We start from the raw sequence: 11848 nt of genomic DNA, 5'->3' as shown, positions 1-11848 counted from the left end.
CATACGAATTGAAAACTATATTAGTGGTTCTATTATTTTCTTTTCTTCTTTGTGGCTGGTTCCCAAGCCAGCAATAGTCCTTTAGCACACAGGCCTCCAGCAATGTTCATCACCAATATACAACATCCAACGAGAAAAGCTGGGTACTCTCCAGTATGTTTATGAAATATGTGGAATAGCTGATAAGCCATGGGGAACACTCCTAGCAGAACACAACAGTTACCATATATGATCATTAGATTATAATGGTTGCGAAGTTGTGCATAGTAGGCTGACGGTATTCCAATGAGATAGCCAATAGTGCACAGCATAAACGGAACTTTCATTTCACTACCGTAAACTACTCCGGAGAACAGCAAACAGAGTGTCATCAGCGGCGCCTGCACCCACAACACCCAGACGAGTCTTTTCTTCAGCAGAACGCTTTGTTGATAATGATGTGCTACTTGCTCCCTGTGTGAGAAATCTGACCCATCTGAGCCACTCGCTCTAGGACCATATCGCGCTGCCATGAGGACTTCGGTAATTTTGTAACCCACAATCGATAATGCTTTGTTAAGACTCGTGACCACAATCGAAATTCTACGATAGTTTATGCAGGTTCTGCAAGCTTGAAGATGCAACCCTGGCCAACATATGAGAAGCCAAAGGAGCTACTTGCTTCGCTTCAAGTTCCCAAGAAGCTTCTGCTAGGCCCGGGACCTTCAAATTGCCCTGACAGGATCCGGCATGCTTCTTCCTTGTCGATGCTCGGCCACCTTCATCCTGAGTTCCTAGCCATCATGGATGATGTTAAGCGGGGGCTGAAGTACTTGTTTCAGACGCGCAACGAATTAACGATTGCTGTGAGTGGCTCCGGACACGCAGGAATGGAAGTGGCCATTATGAACGTCCTGGAAGCTGGGGAGAAGATGATGGTGTTAGAAAATGGGTTGTGGGGAGCACGTGCTAGGGGGTATGCTGAAAGAATAGGTGAGAATTTAGCCCATGGTCTCATTCACTGATTTCCATACCGCAAGGAATCATAAATTTATTGTTGCTGCCCTGAGTGGTAGTGTGTGTGATAGTGCTAAAATGAAGGGAATCTTTTTTTGTAGATTAACAAACACATGAGTTTCATTATGAATTTGAGGTCTGCACAATAGTTAATAGTTATATTTTTTGGTGGCACTGCAGCATAAATTCACTCACCACTTTTGCCACAACACTTTGCTATGCCTGTGATCTGGCATCATATATAATAAAATAAACAATGTGACTATCTGTTCTGTAGGTATTAAGGTAACTTCACTGAAGAAGCAACCTGGAGAAGTGTTCACACTAAAAGAAATTGAAGAGGTAAGTACTGCTCTGAAAATGAATTTGCATCATTTAGGAAATGCTTATGTAACTCTCCTAGATGTTTTTACTTAATGCAGAAAGCAAACAGTTTTTGTAATGATTTGCCTAGCAGCAATATTTTCCTTCACAGAGTTATATGCTATGGCAGTACAGATAATTACATATACTCTAATTGAACAGTCATTGTGTTGTTGGTTGTTGTTGAATAGAGCCAAAATGTTTCAATTTCTGTCTGAATCCCTGATCAGAGATCACATAGCTATCATTTGGCCTGACCTGCCATTTGCAGCTTTCACTGGCCCTGATAACTGAAATTTGGCTGGTTGATCAACCAAGGTATCTAGACTGTAGATGTATTCATTACTTACTCTTCACAAATATCTCCTTTATTATATGTTGCACATGTTGCACAAAATGCACAACAACATTAGTACAATGTTATATTACTGCACTTTTTGGGTTCTTCTTCAGGGGTTGAGTCGTCATTCACCAGTGCTGTTGTTCGTGGCACATGGCGAGACTTCCACCGCTGTCCTACAGCCCATACAAGGTATCGGTGACCTTTGTCGCAAGTAAGAGAATTGCAACACCCAGGCTTAATGTAAACATGACTGTATTGTAGATATAACTGTCTCTTGTTGGTGGACACTGTTGCTTCATTGGGCGGTGTTCCGTTTTTGATGGATGAATGGGGTGAGAATTATTTAAGGAGGTATTATGAAATATCATGTGTTTCAAGTACTAAACCGTGTTGTTAAATATAACTAAAACATTTAAGAGATATTTACCCAAACGTTTTGTTTTCTTGACACTTGATTTGGACTGCAAGCAGTTAGTTCCATGTATTTGTTAACAACAGGATTTGTTTAGCTGCATACATTATAGCCTTTGTTGGTTACAGTGTCCTCTCGTATGTCATGTATCTTTCTTGTATACAGGTGTTGATGTTGCATACAGTGGCTCGCAAAAAGTGCTCAACTGTCCAACAGGTGCTTCACCTATCTCATTTAATGACAGAGCAAGGTACAGTGTTAGTTGTTAGAGGTGGCCATAATGTGATGAATATGTGATGTAGAAAGAAGCTTGAATCACGGAGGACCAAAGTGCCTTCATTCTATTTTGACATGAACCATCTAGCTAACTACTGGGGAGTACACGGAGGAGCCAGAAAGTAAGACACCAAACTTGTTATACTGTACAGCCAAATATCTCTGTAACAATAAGGCTTTCAGTATTCATTTCAAATTTATTTTCTGCGATGTGCCATTTGGTGGATAGATGTTTTCGAAAGTACACTTCAGCTATTACTTATGTGTTCCTGTCTACTTTATAGCTACCATCACACCGGCCTGATCACTAATATATATGCGCTTAGGGAGGGACTTTCTCTGTTGGTTGAAGAGGTATGGTGACCTCCTAAATTAAGTGATGTATAAATTGTGTGTCTAACTAGGGATTAGAGGAAAGTTGGAAAAAACATCAGAAAAATGCTGAAATGTTGTGGGAAAAGCTTGAGAAACTTGGCTTAGAACTATTTGTAAAAGAAACGGTGAGACTTTGTTGAGTACTTTTAGCAACAGATTACTACTAGTAAATCATGTAGTCCTACAGGTTACCAACTGTCACAGGTGTGTGGGTGCCATCTGGTGTAAGATGGAAAAAGGTGGTCGAATATATTATGAAAAAGTGCGTATATTGACCAGTATGTCTTGAAACTTTATCATTTTATCATCCGTGATCAGGTACCGTATTGAGATCAGTGGAGGATTGGGACCTACTGCTGGAAAGGTATGACATGACTACAGTAGACCCTCATTTATCTGTACCCTCATTTATGTTTATCCAAAATTGGACTATTTCAGTATTTTGAATACAGGTGTATGTTCGAGTAATTCAATATATACATGAATGTATGGCTTCAGTTAGTCACTTATCTGAACACTTTTACCATTGCCTGAGATCACTGGAGTTTGGATTGAGAATTTGAGACTTGTAGGGCCACCACCTGATAAAAAGTTGTGTTTTATGTCACTGAGCTATTAAGTCACTTTGCTATTGCTATAGGCACCACAGTTAACCATTGCATGACTATCCTATCACCACGAAACTTCCATTCTATCAAATTTTCTTCAGGCATGATTGTTTATAGTTCTATTACTGTGTAGGTATGGAGGATTGGTCTGATGGGGCATAATTCTACAGAGCAGAATGTTGAACAAGTTACAGCTACCTTGCAAGATGCTTTGCAGCACTCTGGACACCTCAAATCATCTTTGTAGTTGCATTTTAATTGGATACAAAATACACTGGGAGCAGCACATTGTCAGATTGTGTGTGTTGTATTGTATGGTGTGTAATTAGTAAAGCCCTAATAGGGTATCATGCTAATTTACAGTTATGTTGTTATTCTGGTACAGCTAGGATAAGAAAGAGTAGAAGTGGTTGAGCGGTCTTTGTAGTTGGATGGAGTGATTGTTCTTCTGATCCCACTTGGAGCATATACTGGTATATATTCATGAGTGGGATGTGAACTGCGGAACTACTATGTGTCACCCGCAACATATCCGTGGTCACCCATGCGCTCATTGCGCTGTGCAATCATTAATTTTAGTGGCGCGTGATCTGAGACGATATGTTCACTACGAAAGGTTTTTGTCTGGTAACAGGAGCTAGTAAAGGGATTGGGAAAAGTATTGCCATACAGTTGGCTACGGAATGGCACGAAGGTGGCGCAGAGCTAGACCTGATGCTGCTAGCGCGTGATGAAGCTGGTCTGAAACACACAGAAGTGGAGATAACCAGCAAGGCTCCTTCTGTAAGAGTTGTCAAGGTGTCTTGCGATTTATCAGATGTGTCGAAACTCGATGAAGTGATGTCAAAGATGCCTGCTGGTCAATACGATAGCTTTCTGCTTGTACACAATGCTGGTACATGTCCGGATACTAACCGGCCACTGTTGGGTAATGAAGACGGACCCGGTATACAGAAGCACTTTGCCATTAACTTCACGTCCATGGTTGTGTTGAATTCACTGCTTCTCACTAAACTAGAAAGTGTAAAAGTCAAAACTGTTGTGTATCTGAGCTCCCCACTGTCTTCATTTCCAATGCACGGATTTGGATTTTACGGTGCTCTAAAGGCTGCCAGGGATAGTTACGCTAAAGTTCTTGCCTTGGAAAATCCCAGTGTACGAGTATTGTGTTACTGTCCTGGTCCATGTGACACAGAAATGTACAGAACATTACGTGATGTCAACTACAGTGAAGATGTACGGAAGAATATCACACGGTCTTATGAGAATGGCCAGGTGTTACAACCAGATACCACTACTGTTAAACTTGTGAGCATTTTGAAAGCAAATAGTTTTGATAGTGGCCAAACAATTGACTATTATGATGGTGTTCTAAAAGGCGTTGTAGATAGTTAAACTGAAGAGTTGTATATGTAGCTATGTTAATTTTTATAAAGTTGTCTATTTTAATTTGTATAAAGTTGTCGGTTTGAAGCAAGAATTGGTTACTTGATTGATGAATGTATAATTATAATACGCATATGGGCAATGCTTGTTTTTTTATTGTTTTTAATTTTACTCTTCCAAAGGTATTGCTGAATTATTACCAAAATAATTAATGTCTATATAATGGTCCAAAATCTATCCAAGCTTGAAATTACAAATGGGAAAGTCTGTCATCATCTGAGACCTACGTCATTCCTCCAGTCTCTCAGATTCCAATTTACTACCAGATGCTGCAACATCTCACAGCCCTCCAGTCATTAAAAGAAACATAATAGCCCTGCATGGCTTGACCTCAATTTGCATTATATACCAAGCTCTGCATGTTGCTCTGCATGTTGCTCTGCATGTTGCTCTGCATGTTGCTCTGCATGTTGCTCTGCATGTTGCTCTGCATGTTGCTCTGCATGTTGCTCTGCATGTTTAAATACGTAACTTTACAGATTTTACGTAAAATTTGTCTAGTACTGGTAAGGGGGTATAATTCTGGTCCCTGATTATCAGTAATCTCTGTATTCTCTCCAGCTATATATCATCTCATTCTTGTTTACATCACAATTTTCTATAGCATCAACTGGTTTGTTACATGGCTTCAGTTGTGAAGGCAAATTCTCAAATCCTTTAGCAATGAGCTCTTTGAGAAGATGCAACTCATTTTCTTGTTGCTTGAGCTTTTCTCCAATCTCTTCTATGGGATTCTTTTACAATCACACATCACACGTGCATGTATATAATAATCACTTGGTATCAATATGCATGAAGATGGTATGTGAAACTAGTGCCATGTAGAAGCTTGCATGCATACAACATGATCATTTGAAAAATAGCACTAACATTGATGCTGTTTTGAGTTTGTTAGCTACGTGCATGCAGTATCAGTATTCCTTAGTATATCAGTGTTCCTTAGTATACTAGTACATATTCTAATAGCAGCATAAATGACAGTCATGCAGTCTTACTTGATCAATAAGATTTGAGTTTGTTTCATAACTTTCATTTGACTCATTAATTGCCTTCCAAAAGAATTACAGCCTGACAGGAAAGGTATGTTAGGTATCTTGCATAAACGTCTGTGATTTCTTGTTATATGCCATTAGGGACTTTTCAGAGAAGTGAAGCCAAACTGATGGTAATCTAATTGCAGGGTTCCTAGATTGGTGATGCCAGTTGCCACTGTGGTTGTTTCCTAACTTTATCATATTGTTCCAGTCTACCCAGCTGTATAAAAGGGACCTGCTGGTCTGGGGAAGCAAATGCCCAACTCTCCTTGTCACACTTATTGGTGTTGGGGTTGTTGTGGAACTTTGAGTTCCACGGCCTCTATCCATTAGATTTGGACAGTCCTCTTATAAGGGTTACTGGACTGTCCTGTCCCAGGATGGTTTGCCTGCGTGAAATCAAGTCCGAGTAGTGCACAGTCCATGTGGCTGCTGGACTGTGTGTTGCAGAGTCCATGGGTACCAGTACTCACACCTCTTTGGGGTCACTTATCTTAATACAGTACCAGGGTCAGCCCCAGTATAGACTTCCAAATTTCAAGTTCATACACAGAATTCAGTATTGAGAGGCCCTGCAGCCAGCTCACTTGTGCATGTAAACAAATTTAGCAATTTGCAGTGTTACAAAGGCTCTGATGGTACTAATGTTAGAAGTAATGCATTTGCATGTGAAACTGTATACTAATTGTCATAAATGGTATATAGTTACACATAAGCACTGAATGCATGCATCAACAGAAAACTTTCATGTGAAAATTTCAGTTTGGTGAGTACAATGTGTATAATAGGGACATCATAGAATAATTTGTCATGGTATTCATGTGTCAACATGACTTCTATTTACTAAAGCAAAAATCTACACTGGTAGTTTTTATTCTAAAGTTCTTGTAGAGTAGACTGCAACCAATATTCATGCATAAATTCTATGTATAAAGTATGTAGCTAACATTCTGTTTTTTGATATACATCATTGCATCCACAAACCCATGGGCTGGTTTTGGAGCCTTATAAAGTACCAAAAGAAATGAAATCAATACAAAACAGCCTGTTAAAAAGGTGTGGCCTTTAAAGCCTTGGTGAAAAACTTATAAAAACACAAAGGTGTTGGCCAAGAAATGGCTGGTTCAATGATGATAATGCTTACCAGAGTCTATATATGAATAACCTGGCATTATGGGACTTCTGAAAATCTGATACTTGAACACACTGCAGCTGTAACTACAGGAGTTGAAAAAGTTACTCCCATAAGAAAGATCTCTTTACTAGCATGATGACTTGTAGCACTATATAACTATTGTATACTTCCATTATAATACTTTACTGTAAATTCTTACAATGTAGCTTGTTAAATATCCTCTGTATATATATATATACAATATAACAAAAATTGTATAGTTCAGTAATACATATCTATAAGTTAAGCGGCAGCTTAAATAAGGTCTGGTACTGGTAAGGGTAACTCTGGTCCCTGATTATCAGTGATCGCTGTGTTGTTATTCTCCACCTCAAACCTGTTTATCTCATGATCATCTGTAACAGACACTGGTCCACAGTATGGCCTGCCTGCTTGTAAGTCAAATTCCTTGACAAATAGCTCTCTCAGTAAGCGTAATTCATTTTCTTGTTGCTTAAGTGTTTCTTTAATATCTTCAAATGGATTTTTTCTCTGCAAACAATTGAAAGTTTTAAAAGGTTACTAAGTATATGCAGATCTATGTCTGATCAGTGTGATAGCTAGATGTAGTTATAACAACTTGTTGCAATAAGGACAAAACACAATTATAGTGCTTTCTGGCAATTGGCTATGAAAGACAGCTGTATGGTTGATACATTGACATGTGAATGTGCTGGTTTGAAGTTTGGCAGCTACCTTAGGGTTAGTATATATATATATCAAAATGCAAGATTTTATATATAGGACGTTCAAACCCTAAATACTTTTATAGTATCAGAGCAGTGGCGGATCTAGAGGGGTTTCTGGGATTTCGACAGAAACCCTCTTTTAAATTTAGCTCAGTGGCAGTTTAAATATATAAACATTGTTGCACTGACAATTTGTCATAGCAAACTACTATATACCACTTTATTTCAGTAGCATGCATGCAGTTGCACTTAACTGACACCATTTATAGCTATTAAACCCTCAGCAACACTTCACTTTTCATCTCTCACTGCATTAAAAACGATCGAGATACTCTAATAGAGCAGTCAAGTAACTACTCTAATAGAGCAATCAAAGCTACAGCTTGTAGTCATCATCTTTGCCCTATAGTTAGCTATATAGTTTTTATTTAAAGCATTGGATTTATTGCAATTGGTAACTAAAAATAGCCTAAAATCCAATCTCAGAACTTCTAAAGTCTCAAAATTTTCCGGAGAAATGCCTTATTCAGCCACACCAACTTTCAGAAACCCCCTTTTAAAAATCCTAGATCCGCCACTGCACAGTTAATGTGCTGGAGGAATTAATGTCTAAAGAAAAGGACCCTGCAGAGTCATAACTGATAGGGATTAAAAGGTTCGCTCTCACACTACTGCTGCTGCTGCTGCTGCTGCTGCTGCTGCTGCTGCTGCTGCTGCTGCTGCTGCTGCTGCGGTCAATAAAGCAAACGTATTACTCAGCTTAACAAAGAATTGTTCCACTAACTTATCGTGCTAAACTTTTATCCACATGCACAGAAACAGTAAAGCTGTGAAAAAATGACATGGCCTTTATAAGCTTGAAGTTGTGTGGTTTAGTGTCCAAAGAAAAGGACCTTGCAGACTCATACCTTAAAGGTTCGCTCTCACACTGCTGCTGTGGTCAATGAGGCAAGCAGATTACTCGGCTTAATAAAGAACTGTTCAGTCTGTTCTACTAACTTATCATGTGGTACTTGTGCTAAACTTTATAAAACAAATGTTTATCCCTTGAGTTGAGTAATAGTATGGTAACTTGATATGGGCTCCTTCTCTATTACAGACTGTAACAAACAAAGTGAGAAATATTCTGCGAAAAGCCACCAGCCTAGAAATATAAGCTTGAAGTATCAGGAAAGGGGAGAAACTTTGAAGTTACCACCTTTAAAATATAGAAGACAGATAGGTAACATGATAGCACTTTACAATTTACTCTACAGCAATTCTGATGTAGAGTTTTCTAACTCCTTTGCCCTTTCAACTAACCCTTTTGGAGCTAGAGGTCATGGTTTGAAACTATTTATATTGCAATCAAGATTGGACATCAGGTAGAATTCATGAGTTGTTAATTTATGGAATAGTTTACTAGAGAGAATACTTCAAGGCCAATTTTGATAGACTAAATGTATTGTATTAGGTATTAGTGATTGTGTTGTACTTAAGATAAGGTTATATAGCAAGCTATGCAGCCTTAATGTACTAATAATAATACACTTAGGAGGTGTAACTGCACAACCCTGGATAATTACAAACACATGTACAATTATGATTGGTACAAATAGTATACTCTGATAGCAGTCTGCTATACCTGGTATTCTTCAATCAGATTTATATTTATTTCATTTGACTCATTGACTCCCTTTAATTTGCTATCAAAAGAAGCAGCAGATAGAAAAGGTATACCGGAAAAACCTCTTTGATTTCTGTATACCACAAGAATTTTTTTAGAAAAGTACAGTCGTACAAATGGTAATCTTTCCTCAATTTCAAGAGCTTGTTGAACCTGAATAAAATAATATCAAGCGGTAATACTGTGCTTGCTAAAAATAAAAAATAAACTTAAAGGTACACAGTACATACCTGCAGTGCAAGTTTTGTGAGGGTTGCCTTTTCCAACTGCTCTTGGGTGTCACCAACTGCCAAACCAACCTGTGAAAAAGTTGCATTGCTTTACAGCTGGTACAGCTGTAACTCACCAGTAGGTTATTGAACAGTACTGGCATTATAATGACAAACATGATCCAGAAGTAGTATAAAAATGGATAGTAGACATTACGTTCAACAAAGTTATCATCAAAGTCAAGTTCTCCAGTTGTCATTATAAAGGATTTGAGAAATGTGCTGTAAATTGATTCAAATGCATCTTCCTCTCCCTGTGTTGTGGTGAAACAACATCTAATACAGTTAGAGATGTACGGCTACCATCCAATAATACATCTTTTGTCTTAATACTGGCAAAAATACTTGGAAAATTATTAACTGTACAACTTACTGGTTCATGGAACAGCAGAAACAAAGGAATCCCAAATGAAACAATCAGAAGTACAGGAAGAGCTATCACTTGTAGGAAGGAATTTGAAATGCTTAGCAGCATATTGATAGGTATGGCCATAAATGGAACACTTCTGATCAACAATATAAAATTACTCCATGCCAGGAATATACTGAGACACGCAAGTTGCCACTGGAGGCCACTGGGACAAAAGCAATTATGAAATCTATTAGTGAGAACAACGAGGATTGTCAAAACAGAGAGGCTTATTTGTAGATAGTTTTCCCAATCCTTCAGATACTTCAACCGCCTGCTAAGAAACTGTAATCCCTCCAGCATTAAATTTGCAACAGAAAGCACAATCAAGATAATCGTGGCTAAGGCAAGGAAACCTCTTTGTGCAACTGAATCTGTGAAGGGAATCAAAGCACTTAAAATAATAGTATGTATGAGATACATGTTGGAGAATCAGTGAATACATGTATAACATATTCACGCATGCATGCATCATATTTGTTCTTAACTAAATTCAGGGGTGTAACCAGACTTTTGGTGATACCAGGGCCTAGCTACATGACATTGTAGCCAGTGGTGTCTCTATTTGGTAAGGTACAAGAGCAAAACAAAAGATAACTGCCTGTTCTTACTGATGTAGTGTATAAAATTCCTTATTTATAATTGCATAGTTTGCTACACTGAATAGTGTGACTGCTTTATTAGAGTGATTGACTGTTCTATTAGAGTATCTTGATATTGTGGTCCAGATTCTGGCTATTAAGTAAACTTCCATAGCAGTAAATTATAAACAAGAGTATATAATTATAATTTCCCATTATATACCATTGTTACATAAAGATTTCAGCAGTAAAGGTGTTTGAAATGTTTTTACTGGTCAGGTGGTAGCTTATGGCCCCATCCAGAAATTTGCTTTTGATGTCTAGAACCTTGTCATACCTTATAAAATCTATCTATGCCATTCAGTGAATCCTGCCATTTTGAGCTTTAAAAAGGGGAAAAATTGGAAAGGAGCAAAATACCATTACACACAAAGGCCAAGGATGAAAGATGCTTAGTACATGGAAACTTGCTGGGTAATTTTCTGTATAATTATTAAATGTCCAATTCTGAATGGAGTATAGCCATTGCAGCAAGTGTCGTTTATTTATCTACTTCTATGGTACATTATGTTCATACAATACGATTGATATATGCCAGCAGGCAAATGGCCCATGGCAGTCAACCAATCACAAAGGCAAACATTGGATTTATTATATAAGATGTCCTTGTAAAATTTGATTATGGGTCAGCAACAAGTAACGTTATAACTATGTTCGTTAACCTGACAGGCAAATTTTATGGATATCACAGAAAAGTTCAATCAAGCAATTTTACAATTGCTGCATTGTTTAATTAAAGACTGTCAATCAACAAAGTCTACTACTAAACATCTAGAGGGGTAAGTTTTTTAAAGCTACATATGTAGATTTTTTAATCTATACATTGCAAATCACCTTCACATTTACACATTGTTTCTTGTTCATTCAAAGGATGTTACATGATGTGTCACTTAATGATTTAATTATGCATGTAACGTAGATTGTATTTGTCGCTTTTGTTGTGTTTATAATGAAAGATGTTATGTTGTCACTGAGTGGATTCCCTTGGACATGGTCCGTATGAGCAATAATAATCTCCCACAATTGTTTTTGGCCTAAAAAGAAACCGGTGGTACTGCTCACACATCAAGGCCATGGGTATATCTACCATAGCCTAACTTAAAATGTACCATGGTTAATAAGATATACACCCTGAAATTTGCCTTTG

General features: G+C 38.0%; 3 protein-coding genes across 3 annotated transcripts; 2 read left to right on the top strand and 1 right to left on the bottom strand.

Annotated features, from left to right (window-relative positions):
• The first annotated feature begins 325 nt into the window (after positions 1-325).
• LOC136242749 (alanine--glyoxylate aminotransferase-like) lies at positions 326-3739 on the top strand. Its single transcript, XM_066034207.1, has 11 exons — positions 326-972; positions 1274-1338; positions 1813-1913; positions 1964-2034; positions 2280-2364; positions 2417-2512; positions 2675-2744; positions 2795-2890; positions 2945-3027; positions 3084-3129; positions 3507-3739. The coding sequence occupies exons 1-11, from the start codon at positions 618-620 to the stop codon at positions 3618-3620; spliced, it is 1182 nt and encodes a 393-aa protein (XP_065890279.1). The 5' UTR covers positions 326-617; the 3' UTR covers positions 3621-3739.
• A 99-nt stretch (positions 3740-3838) lies between these two features.
• Positions 3839-4944, top strand: LOC136242750 (sepiapterin reductase-like). The gene has a single exon (XM_066034208.1). The coding sequence runs from the start codon at positions 3974-3976 to the stop codon at positions 4766-4768; it is 795 nt and encodes a 264-aa protein (XP_065890280.1). The 5' UTR covers positions 3839-3973; the 3' UTR covers positions 4769-4944.
• A 2321-nt stretch (positions 4945-7265) lies between these two features.
• Positions 7266-10288, bottom strand: LOC136243807 (transient receptor potential cation channel subfamily A member 1-like). The gene is made up of 5 exons (XM_066035416.1): positions 10025-10288; positions 9729-9905; positions 9613-9681; positions 9341-9535; positions 7266-7519 (listed from the first exon to the last, which is right to left on the bottom strand). The coding sequence occupies exons 1-5, from the start codon at positions 10142-10144 to the stop codon at positions 7283-7285; spliced, it is 798 nt and encodes a 265-aa protein (XP_065891488.1). The 5' UTR covers positions 10145-10288; the 3' UTR covers positions 7266-7282.
• Positions 10289-11848: the final 1560 nt, after the last annotated feature.

The sequence above is a fragment of the Dysidea avara genome, chromosome 13 (genome assembly GCF_963678975.1).
Source record: "Dysidea avara chromosome 13, odDysAvar1.4, whole genome shotgun sequence".
Classification (NCBI taxonomy): Eukaryota; Metazoa; Porifera; class Demospongiae; order Dictyoceratida; family Dysideidae; genus Dysidea; species Dysidea avara.
The sequence above is the reverse complement of the archived record's forward strand: the minus strand, read 5'-3'. Positions and strand labels throughout refer to the sequence as shown.

Bases quoted from the DNA above. Each gene is read 5' to 3' on its own strand.
- LOC136243807 (XM_066035416.1), bottom strand. From the start codon at position 10,144: ATGGCCATACCTATCAATATGCTGCTAAGCATTTCAAATTCCTTCCTA. The intron at 9,536-9,612 runs GTATGTACTGTG...TATTTTATTCAG, and splicing joins TCACAAAACTTGCACTGCAG to GTTCAACAAGCTCTTGAAAT. The intron at 7,520-9,340 runs GTATAGCAGACT...AATTGTTTGCAG, and splicing joins ATCTGATTGAAGAATACCAG to AGAAAAAATCCATTTGAAGA.
- LOC136242750 (XM_066034208.1), top strand. From the start codon at position 3,974: ATGTTCACTACGAAAGGTTTTTGTCTGGTAACAGGAGCTAGTAAAGGG.
- LOC136242749 (XM_066034207.1), top strand. From the start codon at position 618: ATGCAACCCTGGCCAACATATGAGAAGCCAAAGGAGCTACTTGCTTCG. The intron at 2,365-2,416 runs GTACAGTGTTAG...TATGTGATGTAG, and splicing joins TCATTTAATGACAGAGCAAG to AAAGAAGCTTGAATCACGGA. The intron at 2,745-2,794 runs GTATGGTGACCT...GTGTCTAACTAG, and splicing joins TTTCTCTGTTGGTTGAAGAG to GGATTAGAGGAAAGTTGGAA.